At 41.5% G+C, this 18,981-nt stretch overlaps 2 protein-coding genes across 2 annotated transcripts in view; both read left to right on the top strand.

Annotated features, from left to right (window-relative positions):
• Positions 1–17,115, top strand: part of atp6v1ba (ATPase, H+ transporting, lysosomal, V1 subunit B, member a) — a 42,134-nt gene extending 25,019 nt beyond the window's left edge. Inside the window, exons 7-14 of the mRNA XM_070977658.1 lie at positions 2,934–3,035; positions 5,092–5,189; positions 5,385–5,508; positions 9,405–9,555; positions 10,556–10,638; positions 11,655–11,759; positions 11,981–12,110; positions 15,789–17,115. Coding sequence (XP_070833759.1) covers positions 2,934–3,035; positions 5,092–5,189; positions 5,385–5,508; positions 9,405–9,555; positions 10,556–10,638; positions 11,655–11,759; positions 11,981–12,110; positions 15,789–15,931 — 936 coding nt within the window. The 3' untranslated portion in view covers positions 15,932–17,115. The remainder of the gene's footprint in view (positions 1–2,933; positions 3,036–5,091; positions 5,190–5,384; positions 5,509–9,404; positions 9,556–10,555; positions 10,639–11,654; positions 11,760–11,980; positions 12,111–15,788) is intronic.
• A 974-nt stretch (positions 17,116–18,089) lies between these two features.
• The window catches only part of shtn1 (shootin 1), a 36,657-nt gene continuing 35,765 nt past the window's right edge, over positions 18,090–18,981 (top strand). The window contains 1 exon segment of the mRNA XM_070978040.1: positions 18,090–18,144. Coding sequence (XP_070834141.1) covers positions 18,090–18,144 — 55 coding nt within the window.

The following is an 18,981-nucleotide window of genomic DNA, read 5'->3' as shown; positions in this document are numbered from 1 at the left end:
TTCAGGTGAGTAGTAGTATGAGGCCTGCGCAGGGGTGCACGCCTTGCATTGTCAGTGTAGCAGCTTGTTGATTACAGTGGATCTGCTCTGCTGTGGGAATGCTGCAGCAGACGTGTCGCGCTGTGTACGTCCCCAGTATTTCAGCTGTAAGCGGCTGTATGTGTTGCCAAGGTCAAGAATGAAGCTCCATGCTCAATTTGCCACCTGGAGTGGCAAAATCTAAAGATAAAAGCTTTGGGATAATTTGCTGTTTATTTCTGTGGCAGACTCAGTGGAAATAGTTAACATTGATGAGACAGGTCATGTGTGTCGACAGTTTCCCTCAGTGTCACATGACACTTGACAGTTTGACTTCTGCTTTCTTTCCTATGTTTTTCATGCCTCACAATGGAAATTCATGACTCAGCTGTCCTACATAAACAAGACAAGTGTTTTGCATGCCTGAATATCTCATGATGTCTAAAAGCAGGTCGAGTGAAGTAAAACATTCAAAGTTAATAGATTAGTGCCATGATGATAGTTACTTGCCAACGTGACAGCAACATTTAAAAACTGAGCAATAAATCTCCCTCATCAGAAATATGGAATTGGTACTTCACCCCGAAAGGAAACCAAACTTCACCAGCGTCATGTTTGTACAGCACACTGGGCTCTGGCTTTTGCTCGTGTCTCTTTTAATCATTGTGACAGACAGCTGTGCAGCCCACACAGCTTTATTGTGCCTGAGTGGAAATTAAACCAACTAGATCAGGTCATACTAAGAGAAGGTGAGTGATCTGTTATTTCCAGCTTGATAGAGGTATTTGTCACAGCACCCTGGTTTAAGTAGGAGAGCTTTGGAAATGGTCCCAAGGCAAAAAAAAAAAAAGTTTTTCATTCATTCATGAGAATGAAATATACAATGGGCACAAAGACAACTCCATTGTATTTGGGGAAACAGTATTGATTGATTCAATCTATTGAAGCACTCCAGTGCAATTGAGGTTTCTTGAGTGACAAGCCATTGGCTGTTCTTGATGCTCTTAAGATAAAAAAGAGGATTTAGAAACCAATGTTGGCCCCAGTATTCTTCTTTTCACTCCTACAGTCCTTTACATGTCAATGCTCAGGGACAGCATTTAATGTTATTAGTGTGTGACATTGTATTTCTTCATGTATTTTGGGAGATTGTTTTGATATACACTAAAACCTTTTTTTGTTGTTGTGTGTGTTGTTCTAGCCAAAAGTGCAGTGGCTTGACACTAGGCTGTGTTTAGACTGTGGAGAGAATTTGATTGATTTTTCTTTCCCAATTGCAAGAAACTCGTAGGTCAGAGCAGTTACAGCATTTACAGTAATAAACGATTAAAATAAATGTTTTTGGAGTGTTGGATGTTAAATCATCACAAGAAAATGGAAATATTCTTCTCATTGTAATAATTGAGACCTGTATTGCTTGAACAACCCCTCCCAAAACCCACTGTTTTATGAAGTAGTTTGTTTATCTTTTATTTTATTTTATTTTATTTTATTTTTTGACTACTGTGCTTTTAAAAATATGCCATGTAACCAGGGACATCGCTGTTCCAGGAAAGCTTTATTTGACATTCCTATGTTATTCTATAAAATAAATATCAGTTAGCTCCATCTGTTTTCTTACACTGTAGATTTTATATTTTACTGTCTGAGACAATTTAAATTTTAAAATGTAGGAGGCCTGAAAAAAGAGAAAAACCCTTTACTGTTACGGTTCAGTCTCACCGCTCTCAGCAACCCAATTTCCATTTCTGTGTGAAACCCAGTTAGCAATGAGGCAGACACAAACCAAGTTTCAATTGTATGCTAATGTTGCCTTGTGTCTTTTACATGTATAAGTAGACAGTTGTTTGCTAGTAAGTTCATCATAAAACCTTCATTAGGTGATAAGCCTGCGTGTTTACACCCTGTTCCATTGCACCCAAATGGCTAAAAAAAATCAGTTCATGCAGCTTAAATATCTTGAGTGGCCCAATCTATGTTGCTCCAAGCACTTTACTTTAACTAGCACTGTAGTGAAAAATGACCGAGCAAAGCTGTCATAGCATCAGTTTCTTTAATCAGTTATTGTACTATGAGCATAAACACAGCCGTCAACCCAAATCTCATCCGCACTGTGAACATTCATGATCAAAAGGGTTCCTCTGCAGGACCAGCCACAGAAACACGGCGTGTGTTGTCCGCCTAATGATGACCCGCTTTTCATGCCCTCCGGATGGTGTGAAAACTTGGCTTGTTGTTTCATTAAGCACATGACAGAGAGGTCACTCGTGGTAGTTTCCTCTATGGGCCAGGTGCCTAAACTCGGGTGCATGGAGAGGTCAGGCTGGATCAACACAGTGGTCATGACATTATGTGATGAGCGTGAAATTCCTCTTTCATTCCACAGATTCATGAAGTATCACGCAGACTCTCATAAGTCATCTGTATGAAGCCTTTAAACTGAATGCTTCTTAAAGCACACTTTGATATTCTGTATTCGTCTTTTTGTTCAGTAATTCCATGGAAGGACTAAAACTTAAAATGATTTGATCTGCTACAAAGTGTGTTCAGTGTATATGGACTCACCTCGAAGCTGATGATGTTCGTGTGTAGTTTGATTTTTAAATGAAGTCTAATCATTTTCTTAAACAGCTGGGTTCTGTACTTTTTAGCAAACGCTGCTCAAACTTTACCCAAAACCTGATATATCTTTTTCACAGAACTCCATCATTGTCCATTGTCCATTATTGCGCACTGGGTGACATGTGCGTCCCTTCATGACCATGAACGCACATGCTGCAGTGCATTTGGAGAAGAACCAGTGGGCTTGAGATGAGAGCCTCAAACAGTACTCAGAGATGGACGACCACATTGCTGACTGTGTGTGACCTCTTACCCGTCTTTATTTATATATCTTTATGTTTTCTTGCTCCCAGATTGCCGCTCAGATCTGTCGCCAGGCCGGCCTGGTGCAGAAGTCCAAGGATGTGATGGACTACAGTGCTGAGAACTTTGCCATTGTCTTTGCCGCCATGGGGGTAAGCAGACAAACTGCAGCCTTTAGCGTGCACTTGTTCCACCCTGCCACCCCACCCCCATTCCCACTCCCCCTGTTTGTGACTCTAATCCCCCTCTTAACCCTGACGCCCTGACGTGACACTCTGTCCCCTCTCTCCCGCCCTGCTTTCTGTCTTTTATTCGCCAGGTGATTTAACCTCTATGTCCCTCCTGTTACTTCTGCATCTCTGAGCATATCCCCTGGCCATGTAGACAGGTTACTAATTCAGCAGGCCCTTTAACGCTGTCCTCCCCACAGTATCAGGTTCTCTCCTCCTCAGCTGCTCCTTCTGTCTGCAGTAATGCCTTGATTGTGACAGGTTGACCTCTACAAAACACACACACACTTGCTTCACTTGCTAAACGCTAATCCTTCCCTGTTCCACCAATTCACGTCCCATTGTGGTTAGTCTAGCAGGAGTTGAAAAGCAGTGTTAGCAGGGATTTACACAAGTCGACACATAGACATGCATTTTTGAAAGGATAATTCAGAGGACATAGTGCACAGAGTAACAGCAATGCATCTGCTTAAAGGTAAAAACTAAGTTAAAACACAGTGTAAGACTTCTACTGAGCTAAGAGCTCCTATTGAATGAGTGCTATTTTCAGTCTTACTGAAACTCTACATCAAAGACAAATCATGAACATTTTTGTCTAGTTTTATCAAGACTGTTGATGGATGAGTCTATCAACCAGAAATGTGTTGTGAGGATTTACTGCTGTACTTCAGCTGCTTTCGGACATGCACCTGTTCTGTAAACACGTTTTTACATGCCAGTCTCATGTCTGAACAACCACTGCAGTCAACTTTACGTAGATGTCGTGACATCAGTGTTGAAACACAAACTGCAAGGATGATATTATGAATACACAGCAAAGCACTGAACATGTTGGCAAATAGGAACAAATGAGAGTCCCAACTTGCACTGTGGGACATAATGAAACAGGCAGCAGAAGAGGAGGCGAGTGTTCCTCACACCCATCATGGTCATTAGTGTTGTACAATTCTGCAAACCCACGATTCGATTTGACTTTAGATTTTAAAGTCACAATTTAATTTTTTACAGCATTGATGGATCTATACTATCAAGTCTTGATCTGTAATTTCTAATGTTTGATTTTTTCCCCCTCCCTTCAGACAGTAGGCAGAGGTGGAGAGAAAAAAAAAATCCTGGGAGAATTGCAGATCCTAAAAAATGTACCATTTCAATCGATTTTTCATTCATAAGCAAAATTGTGTCACCCTGAATGGTTATTAATTTAAGAGCAGAATCACATTTTTAAAGTTTATCCATAAAAACATACTATACTGCTATTTCTGTGACAGGAGTTTTCAAAGTCTGACACTATGTGCCCCCCTCAGATGACTATGAGCAGCTGTCACTGAATCAGTCTGATACTGAAGAACATACAAAGAGCGATGGTAGTGGAACCCTCAGGAAACATTTAACACTCTCCTCCAACTGTTGACCATGTTGGTGAGCGGGCCAAACAACACTAACCAACCTGCCATTGTTCTTACAACAGACGCATGCACCTGGCAGCGTGACCTCGCACAGTGTCTTCGCCTCACGTCTCTCCCTGCGTGTCCCCCCTCGTACAGTGTCTTTGCTTCACGTCTCTCCCTGCGTGTCCCCTCTCGCACAGTGTCTTCGCCTCACGTCTCTCCCTGCGTGTCCCCTCTCGCGCAGTGTCTTCGCCTCACGTCTCTCCCTGCGTGTCCCCCCTTGTACAGTGTCTTCGCCTCACGTCTCTCCCTGCTTGTCCCCTCTCGCACAGTGTCTTCGCCTCATGTCTCTCCCTGCGTGTCCCCCCTCACACAGTGTCTTCGCCTCATGTCTCTCCCTGTGTGTCTGCCCCGTCTCTCAGGGGAGGCAGCCATCGCAGTTTTAAAAACTTTGCTGTAGCACATAGCTGAAAGCAGTAATGTTCCATATTTGATGTCTGGACGTGGCTTGTGCTCGATCTTTGTCAGAATGGATCAGCATCTTTCACCTGCAGTGCTTCAGTCATTGACTGGAATCGTTTGTCTCTCAGGTCAATATGGAAACTGCTCGCTTCTTCAAGTCTGATTTTGAGGAGAATGGCTCCATGGACAACGTCTGCCTTTTCCTGAACCTGGCCAACGACCCCACGTAAGATGCACATGTGGTGTCAATGAGTGATACCACTGCCACTTAATCCCAGTTGTTGTGTGCTTTAGTGAATTCATGCATTATGATTAACCATTCAGAATCAGAAATTCTGAATAGATTCTAGAGGTCAATTCAGGCTTTGTGTTATCTTATGTGTACAGTAGAATAACTTTCTTTTTGTCTGTGACCAATCAGCATCGAGCGTATCATCACCCCTCGCTTGGCGCTGACTTCAGCAGAGTACCTGGCCTACCAGTGTGAGAAGCACGTCCTGGTCATCCTGACAGACATGAGCTCCTATGCTGAGGCTCTCAGAGAGGTACATTCACAGCTCACCACTCTCTGACATACTGGTTACACTATGCAGTTTTTCGTAAGCACAGTCTCACACGTTGGAAATGGCTGAATGTGTCAGCAGTAAAAAACCTTATTTCACTGTGGTTAATTTACTCCCTGCTGGAAACTAAAAAAAACAGTAGAGTGACCAAAACCAAAAATGTGTCAGTCCGTACCTCAATATTTTGACCCTCCGTAACAACCTTAAATCTGCTTGCTATGATATAGTTTCATGAAAAGATAAATAAATAGAAGGATTTCCTAACAGCTGCTCACTGCAGTTTTTGTCACATATCAGGAAATAGTGCTTTTGTAGGGGACTATTTTCAGCGGTGGATTAATCCACATTTGGTGCTCTGGTGAGCATTTGGGTGCAGCAGAATGCTGTATGGGTGTTCACGGTGCTGAGGTGCAACAGTAGGGCTCACAAATGTGGTTTAATTGCTTTTAACAACAATGGAGCTCTATGGCAAAGAGGATTGAAGAAATGCCCTATTTATTTCCTCTATTATTTTTAATTCTTTATGTGAGGTGTCTTTGAGTGTCCTTAAAAGCGCTATGTAAGTATAATGTATAATAAGAATAATAATTATTATTATAGTTGTTATTATTATTGTATGCCAGGCTTTAATACACAATACTTGTTAGTAGATACATGCAGCGTTGGTTTTGGTTTTTTTCATAGTATTTGTGGTCAATAAGAAAAAATCTTGAGTATCACCAGGTTTATAGTATCCTTTAATGTATTATTGTTGTGCGTTGTACCAAACCTTCTACTGTATGTGTGTACTTTTGGACCATTTATCATCATTAGAACTGTAGTGTTTCCTCCTTACTGTCTCTGCTCTGTTATTTAATAACACTGTATAAGTACCATGTGCCTAGTGTATGCAGTCTTATTTTTAGAACGGTATAGTACATATTGAATCCTCTCTGAAGACTCCACCAGCAATTGAAGCCTCAAACCATGTGGTAGTGTGTAACACACCAACGTTAAATTCTCTGCAGCATTAGCACAAAGGTCATAGACTCACTAAATTCATGTGCTCCTTGCTGAATGGCAGGGTAGTGTGTCCTTCATTCTTGTAGGAAATACCTTAACTTCATTATTGTCTGCTTGGCGTTAAAAGGAAACGGCCCCCTTCCCCGCCCCTCTACCCACTGCCCTCCTTTCTCCTCGTGGTGTGGAGTCAGGCCTTCTTGACTCACTCTTTTGTGTTACTGTAATAATCCCTTTATGTTGTACAGTTTGCTGTCTCAATATGCTGGCAGCACAATGCTGGTTTTTAAATAGTGCATGTGCATCCACATATCCTTCGTGGATTCGCTGTCCATAACCTTGGCACATGTACACTGCACCAATAGTCAGCGAAGACTCAGGCAGCTTGATGGGTATTTCAGCATGTACAAAGACCCAGGAGGACATTAACATTTAACATTAGTTCCCATTCACGCATGTGAAGGTTGAGTTTTGCATTGAATCTACAGTTCACAAGTGCTTAGCCTGCCCATCAACCTTTGAATCCAAGGATGAATAGAACGCATTTTCTTTCCCTCTTGCTCTAAATTCACTTGACTTTGGGAACAAGGATTTGCTTTTGGTCATTTTTGTGAAGGGCCTGAAAACAGAAAGGCAACATTTCCAACCAGCTGTTTGCCTCTTCTGAAAGATACTGAAGGAGTTAGCATCACTTGACTCTCCAACAGTAAATGGATTTAGTAGATTTTTTTGTTTACAAGGAAGAGTGTATCAAAGAGCACTGGAAGATTTAGTCGTACTGTGCATGAGATTAAATAGAAAGAATATTTATTTCTTTGATTTGAAATGAAATGATTGAAATGAATCATACTCCCTTTTACAACTGCTGTATCCTAAAGATTTGTTAGGAAACAGTAAAGACATTTTTTTCCAAGGATGGCGAAGGCATGACCTGCCTCTGATTGACCCTTAAACCAAACCATGCCAGCCAACAAAGGCAACAAGTACGAGCCAGTCAGAGGTAGAGCAGTGCGGGTCATGACTTTGAATGACATTGAACTGCAGAGCAGACACAGTGAAGCAGCTCAAGTAAAAGACTGTATGCATGTTACTGTGAGTGCAATGAAACCTTTACGAGTAAAAAGTTAGTACTTTATCAAAACTCCATCAAAGCAGATAAAGATATTTTCATTTACTTGGCCTGCAGTCTGCCATCCACCGCAGGTGTTTTCTACAACCACAGCCTGCTGGTTAGTCAGCTAATTGTTGTGAACAAGCTGAAATGAAAGCTGTCACGTGTTGCCAAACTGTTCAGCTTAGTTTGACTCATAGAATTTAGCTGGGACAGCAGCCCCCCTTCCTCTACCAGCGGTACCTGCAGGCAGTGCGTCACAGCAGCAGAGGGAGGAGGACAGAGGACAGCAGGAAGGACTAATGTTTTCGTCTTCATTCTTAAATGCAAGTGGCGGCTTTTAAATCAGAGTCCCTGAATCACTGTTGCAGTGATGTACAGTTTACCACAGTGTCAGAAACAGAAACGGCCTCACTGGAGCTGCTGAGCTGCTGTTGTCTACACCGCAATCTGTGGAGTAGTATTACGAGTATCAAAATTCACAAAAAAATACAAGTGAAAATGCAGTATGGCCATTAGAAATATTGATGCATTAATGTGTACATTTTAAATGTCATCATTTTAATTACTTTGTATACTGCTAGGAAGCTTAATTTTTGCTAACATATCAGAATTTTTTAGTTGATATATATTTTATGGTAATAACCTGAATCTGCAAAATAACTAGTCACTAAAGTTATCAATTAAGTGGAAAAAAGTACAGTTTCCTCTAAAATGTAGTGGAGTGTAAAGTTGCAGAAAATGGAAATGCAATCAGAGTTGTACTTAAGTAGAATACTTGAGTAAATGCACAGTCCACCACTGGTTATTCTAAATTTCTGCTTTTCATTCCAAACTGTACATTTAAGTTTTACATGAGAAAAGGCTTTAAAGACGAGGAGTGACTGATGTTGAACACGATGCTATCTCACTTAACATGTCTGGCTGGAGTTCCTGCGGTGTAAACCTCTCCAAGCCAAAGTAGTGACAAGCTAATGCTACCCTAAACTGAGGACAGGCACTCCTGAGTTCAGAGTAATGATGAGTTTCATGTTCCATCCCAGAATGAGGCTTTTTCTAACCTACGGCTGTAGGTAGTAGGCTAGTCTGCCAGGCATGCTAGTGTTCATGTCTGACAGTCCAGCTAATAAACATACTGTACAATCCTTTGCCAACAATGTTACCCTTATTTTTTTGGTTTTGAAAAATGTTAAAACAAACACAACCTCCAAACTGTGTGTATAGTGAGTGTCACTTCTACATGAATCCAGAGTGCACTACTGTCATGTTGCTAAGCTGTGTTGGATGTCATTGGGAGCGGTGTAGCAAACTGTTATCAGCAGCAGTTCCCCTCAGCTTTACAGAGCTCCTTATCTCAGTGCATTGTTTTGGTTTTCTGTTTCCACCAACAGGTTCAGAAAAGATCAGATAAATCCACTGTACACTGCCCATCCAGCATGAAACGGTAGACAAATGTAACAAGTAGTAAATAATGAGCTTCATATGTTTCTTACGAGGTGGTGGAGACCAAACATAGAGCTATTAGAGTGAATTCTGGACTTCCCTTCATCAAGTGGGCTCAAGCATAGCCCCCAATGAATGCTAATGTTGCTATGTGCCTGCTGTTATTTGTTGTTAGACAGTCGTTTGCTGACATTTTTGTTGCAAAATATGAAATGTAACAGATGAAATGAATGTAAATGCATATTAACAACCTCGTGTCTTTTCGCTTGTTCTTCTTGCTGCTTTCATGTCATCCTCCCACTCACCACCCACTCCTCATCTGTAGGTCTCTGCTGCCCGAGAAGAAGTGCCCGGCCGCCGAGGCTTTCCCGGCTACATGTACACAGATCTGGCCACCATCTATGAACGTGCTGGACGAGTGGAGGGCAGAAACGGCTCCATCACCCAGATCCCCATTCTCACCATGCCCAATGACGGTAAGAGCAGCAAAGCAAAAGCTTTGAGCTGGACCAAAATGCCAACTTCACAATTACCTGTTCCAAAGTCCCGCCCCCCTCGATGTTGGTAGCTCAGACAAGCTTGACAAAAAGAAACATTAAGACAGTGGTTCTGTTTAGCTGTGTGCTGCAGGTAGTTTGCATAACTTCAGGAAGCTGACAGCAAGGGCGACAGAATGCAGTGGAAGGATATATTCTTGATGTTAACTTATGAACAAGGCAAAACAAGACAAACTGAGGCTCTCCCCACCCCAGCCGCATATTTTAACCATCTTCAAAATTAGTTTTCCTTTTCAGCATAGAAGAACCTCGCACATAGCATAAATATAAGAGGAAAGGTTGACCAAGGTTCTGCTGGGCACCAGGCTTGCTCAGCTGCTATTGGAGCACAGAGTAAACAGGATGGGATAGTAGGAAGGCCAGTTGTCAGTCTTGAAGGAGACACAGACTTGAATTATGAGCATATTGTAGTTCATGCATTCAAAGCAATGCTTTTTTCTATCCTTAAATGACTAAATCCCTCTGCAAGTAATTGTTTGAATTACTGCATTAGGCATCTCAAATAGACTGAGGAGACATCTTTGATGCCTGCAGTTGCCATAGCAACATGTATGAAGAGCCTACTCCTATCTGGCCGAACAGGAGTCCCCCATTACAACATCGCAGTGAGGATTGTGTCAGCTTTTGCTACACACTGCTGGTGTTCCCAACTCTTGATTGGCTCTTGATTCAGAGTAAAGGTCTTTTAAATGGGAAGCTAACAGAAATTCTCCCTATTTTTGTCCTGTGTTTCACATTATTGTAATTCCTGCAGCCCAGAGTGATTTGAATAGTGGCTCAATTGTAGATGATCATCAGTTTGAATGTAAACTCAACTCACATATGTCGTGTTTGCACTAATTGTACTGCAGTATGTAACAAATACATGATTATGTTTTCAGTGTGTTGTGACCGAATACATTTGTGCGCCTCTTAACAGACATCACCCATCCAATTCCTGATCTGACTGGATACATCACAGAGGGTCAGGTGTACGTTGACAGACAGCTTCACAACAGACAGGTATTTATCAGTCATTCATCCAACTTTGGCCAAAAAGCTGGAGCTCATGCTTGGGTTAGATGGCCCCTGTGTTTGCTAATCCTCCTCAAAAAGATGAAATGAAGCAAGAACAAACTACTTGCCAGGTCAATATGTTTTACACAATGCAGATCTCTATAAAATTACACAGGCTGTGTGTCCACAGGCCTCACAGTTTGAAAACCTACATGATTACTAATTGTAGGTTACATTTCTGTTTCATATCTTTCCTTCTTTCCTTCACACTGTCCCCCTAAATCTGTGTGTTTAGAACTTAATCTAATTTAATTCCCACCTCTAATAGTAAGGGTCAGTTCATGCCATACTCATCATACTACACATCATAACCAATTAGATAACTGAATGGATCCTTGCGTTGAGAAAGGTCAGCTGACATACCTTGATGCATTCAGATTGACCAGATTTGACCTGTGTCATTGTGTCAGTTGTGAATGTCTATGCACAGATAAACAAGCCCAAACTCTGTTCCATGTGAGATCTGTCTCCACACTATGTTGCGCTCTGTGCTGCTGCAGTACAGAAATCTGTCCAAACCCACTGTCACACCTCGGAAAGAAAATAAAATAACCTGGGTTGAGTTAATTTCTTCAACTAATCAGAATTTTGCAGGGCTGGACTACACTGTGCTAACCTCCTCCATGCACCTGTTAAATACAGTGCTGGGGGACAAATTGCTGCTGGGCAATATTTAGCACAAGGCTCAGTGTTTTCCTGACTTGTGCACAATGTAAGCCTTGGTCAGAATTTTCCATCCATTATGACATAAAGCTTGTCAACTAAATCACTCATGATTGTTGCTCCTCATTGAAAATATCAGTGGAGAGTGGAAAGAAGTGGAATGCGGTCCTCTGAAGGGCTTATCCTTAGTAGACCTCTCTTGTTATTATATTGTTGTTATAGTATCCACTATAGTTACAATGAAATAGAAATAGCCTTAACAATACATGTAATCCAGCGGTCTCCTCCTTGTCTTCCAGATCTACCCGCCCATCAATGTGCTGCCCTCACTGTCCCGTCTCATGAAGTCAGCCATCGGTGAAGGGATGACCAGGAAGGACCATGCTGATGTTTCCAACCAGCTGGTAACTAATCTTACCTATTGTGCCCAAGTATTGCATCCTGTGACCTGGACGAAATATTTGTCCTTCATAATAAAGTCTGAGTGTCAGTTTGGTAAATTACTAAAAGCACTGACAAGGATAATATATGGAGAAGGCTGTGACAGTATACAGCTGACGTTTATTTTGTAAGCATCGTGTGAAGTGTCGCCATTATCAGTATTAATGTTTCTTCTTGTCTCCAGTATGCCTGTTATGCCATTGGTAAGGATGTGCAGGCCATGAAGGCTGTAGTAGGAGAGGAGGCCCTCACCTCTGATGATCTGCTCTACCTCGAGTTCCTCCAAAAGTTTGAGAAGAACTTCATTGCTCAGGGTAAGAAGATACTAAAGGAACAATTCACAGATGTTCAAGCTCAAACTGTCTCTGGTTCCTGCTTCTCAAATGTGAGAGTTTGGTGTTTTTTTCTTTATACTTTTGTAAACTGAATATCTTTCGGTCTGTTGGTCAAAAGCATTCAATGTGAAGCCATCACCTGAGGGCCTGCAAATATGATGGACGTTTTTCACTATTTTAGAACATTTTACAGACCAAGTGATCCAAATAAATAATAATTAATAATTGAAAATAATTGGTAGTTGCAGCTCTTGGGTATTGTAATTGAATACCTCCATGTAATACCTAAAAATGCTTGCACACTGCCAGCTCTCCTGCACAAGCTGTGAACTCATGCAGTGTGGGAGCAGGACAGATCTGATTCAGTGGGTAGTCACTGTGCCACATACAGATGTCTAGAACCGGTTGGACTGTTCACTGCTATTACATAGTTGGCTGTGAAACTGAAATTTCAATACACAGAACAAACTGTTCAGTATAGAGGACAGTGAATGAACGACACATATGGAAGCTTTACTCCACAGTGATTATGATGGAAAGTCAGAAGTGGGAATGAAGGCAGTATAAGAGAGTTCTTGTGATTTAATTCTACAAAGTTATAAAAAGCTTTAATTATTATAAAAAGCAAAACTTGCCAAGCAAATGAATATGGGTGTGAAAAGATGTGTGGTGGTCGCTGCCTCCCATCTGGTCTCTAACGCTGACTCTCTGTGGCCTTGAAGTCCTGTGTGTGATTCAGTTTTCTTGCATAGTCTAAGACGACCTTTACTTCACTGAATATGTGTTTGCACTGCGGTCGCTACATTTGCTTTGCCTTTCTCTCAAGTACTCACCATTATTACCCAGGGTAATTTCCTTTGTTTTCAAGTACTACACATTGTGCTGTGTCAGTACTGTTTAAAGTACAATCACGCTCTTTACATGTTTTATTATCTCATAGAAATAAGATCAGAATACATGTAAAATGGTGGTCCAGAATTGTAAGGAAACTAACCAATGGTAGAACAGTGCTTCAGGCTTTTGAGTAGTTTTGCTCATGTATTATGGTATATTGCTTTGAAAAATGGCGGTTGAAGTGGCATTCACATTGTATTTCTGAGTTAAGCTTGTCCCTGGAAAATATTGATCTGTGTAGGTTCCCTGTTGCAAAGCTGGCCATTTTCTTCTCTCTCTCTTTTCTTCAAAGTGCCTGAACAAAGCTCAGTGTTGAGATGGTTTTATCGTCTTGGTAGATACTGTACACATAGAGCTGTGTTTTCTCTTTTGATTCATGATGGATTTCACAAGAGAATAGTTGTCATAGCAAGACAAGATGGGAAATGGAGAGAGAAATATTTTTAGATTCCCCCTCCAACAGTATATAGTAAAAAGAATAGTAAAACAGCTGGGTTCAGAAGGGGGACGAGATCTCAGGTCAGAGATTAAGAAATAAATTGTTTAGATTACTGCAAATTACCACCGATTTCTACAATTCCACATGTCTTCAAATTTAGCAGAATATTTACTAATAGTCAAGATGTAAGTGAGTCCAGTCAGTAATTGCTTTTTGACTTTTTAGCTGGTTTCTTAGAAAGCTGCAATTTCCTTTCCAATAGACCAGAAGTGTCCCAGTGTGCTGTCTCTGCTCAGCCATCTGACATTGCTGTGCATCACTGGGTCATTGGTACATGCCTCAACCTCCTTCAGGAATTCCCTCAACAGGTGATGCAGATAGGATGTTAATGCCTGAAGGAAGTCCATGAGTTTCATCATTGTATTAATTGCTTCTGCCATTCTTCTGACAGAACAGTGCGATCGATGATACAGTAGCAAGCAAGGAGGCCAGGTTGTCCTCTTTCGTCCAGGCTGCAGCCCCTGTTCTCTTCATACCTATGCATTCTCAGCATCTCCTTTATTGCTCCATTTGTGTCTGATGGTGTTACACCCAGCAGATCCTCACAGAGCTACATCTACTCCACCCACACCAAAAGCTGGGCATTATCTCTTACATCTATGGTTACTTGGCATGTCCTCACTCATCTGTGGATACAGTTGCTCAAAAGAGCTGTGCTTCGTCTCGTAGTGACGCTTTACATTGCTGCTTTTGATTAATCCACCCTTTTGGAACATGAGACATGTTGGTTTAGAACTGGCTGCAGGAAGAATGAATGGACTATATTAGTATATTGATCTTTAAAATGTCGGTTTTCTTCACCTACTCTCCTTATCTTAGAGGAACCCATCAGGTCATCTCTCTTTGTCTACACATGGTAAACAACCAATTTCATTGGCTCAGTTGACTGACACTGGTACTGTATTAACTGCATTAGCTTGCCCGCAGTCTATAGCCACGCTGGAGCAAAAGACACTATGAAGATTATTACTCACTCACGGGTCCACATAGAACCATCACACAGTCTGGGTCAGGACCATGGCATGTGAAAACAGTAAAAAAAACAGATATAATCAGGCAAAATAGAAAGATATGAGAATTAAAAATCTTGATGAAATGAAATACAAATGGACAAAAGCAATAGGACAGAAATACAGTTAATGGTGTCACATGTGAGCTCAGATAACCATGTTCTTACTCCAGCTGATTGTGTATACATGAGCGGACTCGTGATATTGACCCAAAAAAAGCAAGTCTTTGTTTTCCAAAATGTTTAAGTTGTTCTTTAAGATACATCTCACAAAAAATTAAAAAGAGACTACAAAATGAGTTAATTTTGTGCATTCTCTGTACAAGATCTATCAATCCGTCTTAAATAGTTGTTGGAATATTTCAGTTTGGACTGAACAGGTGGATTGAACAACAGACCGACAGAGCCTCTAGCATGGATAACGTTGTTAGCATGCCTAACAACTTAAATAACATTCGGTTTGCTGCTTTAATCCTGTCACTCTGAACTAGACCTGCTGGCTAAGATTTTATGTAATGTCCCTTCCATATATTTCTTCTTGTATTGTAGTGAAGTCATAGATATTTAGATGCATCAATGCAAAGATTCCATGTCCTGTTACACTGAGCATCACATTCAGTCTTCAGGTTCAGTTCTGAGTCTTCTACCTGATGTTGGTAGTTACAAATGAGTTACTGCTTGTCAGATGCTAACCTGACCGTGACAAGTGAAAATAAAATGAAATCTTCAAATCTCAAATTGTATCCTTTTGATGAGTTGATGACATCATGTTGAGTTCACTGTCATCACAATAAGTTTGTCGCCCTTGAAAGGCAAACAGAAGTGACTATACTATATGTCTTGGGCTTTCTCAGTATTTGCAAGTAGCAATTCAAGTACGATCACTTAATCATCCCATTTTTCTATTTTTGATGATTCACCAAACCTAAACTAAAGGAAAGAAAAAATGCCCATGATAAGAGCCAGATCTCTTAAAAATAGAGTGAAGAATAAAGTGAATGTGAATGGCTTATCAGATGGACATAACCATTTTATGTGATAATATGTGAATGTTGTGTACAAAACAGTTGGTCAAAATTTCAATTACTGCAGCTCTAACACTGCAATTATTGGAATCATTTTCCTAAGGGTCCATTTTCAAGAAGATTGTAGCTTGGTGTGATGTACAGTGGAGAACGTGTATGAATGAGACAGCCTGTTGGTACTGTGTTTGGATACTAACCAGCAGTGTTGGTGGTCCCTCTGTCTCCCTCAGGCCCGTACGACAACAGGACAGTGTATGAAACTCTGGACATCGGCTGGCAGCTGCTACGAATCTTCCCCAAGGAGATGCTCAAGAGGATTCCTCAGAGCACCCTGGCTGAATTTTACCCGAGGGAGTCTGCTGCCCGTCACTGAGGCACACTAAGGGATGCTCTGGTTCTAGCCCCGCTCACCTTTCTACCCACCATCCCCCTCTTCTTGTCTTCCTTTCCCTCATCTCAGCCTACATCCCTGCCCTTGGAGGGGCTCAGAGACCAATGCTGTCGAGCCTTCACCCATCTCAGACCTCACCACCTCCTTCTCCACTGTTCTTATTTCCACCAGTACATCTTCTTCTCATTAATCAGCTGCCCCAACACCACCCCTATTTCCCTACCCCAAATGAGAACAGGGCAATAATGACCCCTTCTGTAGATGTACTGTAGTGTATCCATGTCCAGAAGTTGTGTATGGAAAGTGTCTGTTGTTGTAATGTCGACCCTTGATTGCAAAAACGTGAACATATCCTTGAAATTATAGATCAGTCCTTATTTATTGGGGTGTTACTGCTGGATATCCCTCTTGTTTTTATAACTAAATGCTGTGTAATGTCCATTTCTCGCTAAAAGCAAGAGGTTTCCAACTGAAGAAAGACGTGTGTGTATACATATATATATATATATATATAAATCTATAGTGGGGTTATCAAAATAACAAAGTCCCTGACATACAGTACCCCTGCATCCAGTCGCAGTAGGTGAAGCTCATTAAGTTGGGTTTTTATTGAGACTGGCAGAAAGATTGATTCAGCCTGACTGTCATTTTCTAAACTACAAAATACCCTTTGAATGAATGTTTACTGAACAACACAAAGTCAGCTTCACGAACAGAACGTCACCATTCACCCGAGGGTGATTTTATAGTTGTTTCTCTTATCCACTGCCCAGTTATTGTTTAATAATAGGCGCCTGCTGTAGTTCTTTCATGCCAGTCACCTAAAGTTGGCCATCAGGCAAATCTTCTCATGTCAGCATTCTCAAGATGATGAGGAAAGCATCCTGAGTGAACAGAGGAACCCAGGACACGAGCAGAGCTTAGAGGTTTACGTGTATCGTTCCCAGTAGTTTCACTCTTTCTTCCCTCTTGCTTCTTCTACCTACTCTGGAAACTATACAGTGGATGTTTACATTATTTGTGTTTTGCTGTTTGATTTGTGTTGCGAAAAATGAGTATAGAAGAGTATATTAAACATTCCCATCTGTCTGCAGAAACTAATTCTCTGTTGTGAAACTATAATGGTTTTGTGTGTTTGTGTCCACAAATAAATTAAGTATACTGTTGTCTCATCTTTAAACGCTTGTCATTCATCACGTGTTCCCTTAGAATGTCTACATTCATGTGATAGCAGTTGAATACATGTGTAGATATTCAGAGAGTGTCAGGGCAGGTGTTTTCTGTTTTACCAACTGTTCCACATAATCTGGTGATTAATGTTGGAATTGCAGAAAAGGTGCCATCTGTTGTTTTCATAGTTTTAGGAAATGGTCTCAATCACATTAAGCAGCTCAGAAAATCTGATATGAAATGTTGCACGTTATTCACTAAAATAATTGTCACTAAACGTTGAAGTCTCAGAAAAAGGTCACTAGTGTTGTAAGAGCAGCTGTCACATTTTCTGTTTCAGAGCAGTTTTGTGAGGTGACAGTGAATGCATGTCCAACTTTTGGAACTCGATCCACCCTCACCGTGGCTGTACAGAAACAATGCTCAACAGATAAAACTATCACCTTGTGTTGTCTGCCAGCTGTACTTTGTAGAACAAAAAACTGAGGTTCAGATGTCCACTTAGTCAGCTAACCTTTCTGAGCTTTCACCCACTGCTCACAGTCTTCATTCAGTGACAGGAAGTGGCTCATATCAGCTGCTGTTCAAATCTTTTAAAAGCTTGGAATAGATTTGTTTTAAACAGTGTTTGAATAATGAAGCTTTACTTTATCTTTGTATATTCTTTATTTCCTCCAAAATAAAAGTCAACTTCACTTCCAGAAGAATTACACACAACTATCCAAATGCAGTATCAAGTGGAGGCTTTACACTCAGTTTCTGAGAATACAAATATCTGCTGTAGTAAATGTATGTTTTCATTTGAGTACTCTTGGAAAAGCTGCAGGCTATCTCGTGAATGCTGTCTGTGTGCTTTTTATTTGGAGTTCACTGTATGCGTGGAAGGTGGTTCGCGCGCGAGGAGGTCTACCTGACAGGTGTGTCGCGAGGAGGCACTTCCTGTTGAACTTCGGTTCAAGATTTTCTCGCTATGGCTGCAGAGGAGCTGGATAAAATTCAAGTCATCTCAGACCTGTCAGGCAAAGGTACGTCAGCGTGCTGTGAGCCGTAGGCCGTGTGAAGGTGCCGGTGGGACTTTTATCCGTGTGACCGCTGACAGCTCTGCTGTCTGACGGTCCGCTGCTCCCGACCTGAGAGAAATGAGCGCGATGTAGATATTAGAAATCCAGGAGTATTTTAGCGCCAGTTACTAGCTGGTAAAACTAGCCCACACCGCTCGGGCAGCTCTCACTGTGAAAGACTGAAAGACATTTTGATGAAAAACGACACACAGGTGTTTGTAAAGCCTGTTGGAGGATAACAGGCAGCGTGTCGTGTTCAGTCTCAATCCTGAAGGTCCTGAGCTGTATGTTGGACAGAACTTTGGTCACACTTTGACACCGAGGCCTAATAACGTGTAACTCATGGTTGATCACTAACGTCAGCTCAGTTCGCTCTTTCCCAGCTCGTAGGGTTTTAGTTTTCATGGCCAAAGTCCGTGTCCAGTAGGAGGACATGGCTTTGACTCCTTATCCTCAGGGCCGGTTAAATTTCCAGTGGGCCACAGGGCAAAGTCAGCTGCCGACCCCCTCACCCCCCTTTCTGGCCCACTCTGTGGTCTTTGATGTGGGATTTTGATTAAACACAAAATAATTTAATGTAAGATAAAGGCAGCTTTAAAACTAGACGAGCCAGGCTGTCATTAATAAGTCAAACCCTCCTGAAGGCCCGTCCTCATGTCAGTGGATATCGTGCTTTAAGTTGGTCGTGCATATTACTGTTTTATGCCCTATGTATACCACAGAACGACAGTGACAGGCCATCAGGACACACTGCAGAGCAATGCCTGTTAACATATCACCACATAGCCTTAATGGCCCATA

Source organism: Chaetodon trifascialis, chromosome 13 (assembly GCF_039877785.1).
Source record: "Chaetodon trifascialis isolate fChaTrf1 chromosome 13, fChaTrf1.hap1, whole genome shotgun sequence".
Classification (NCBI taxonomy): Eukaryota; Metazoa; Chordata; class Actinopteri; order Chaetodontiformes; family Chaetodontidae; genus Chaetodon; species Chaetodon trifascialis.
This window is presented reverse-complemented; position numbering and strand designations above follow the sequence as displayed.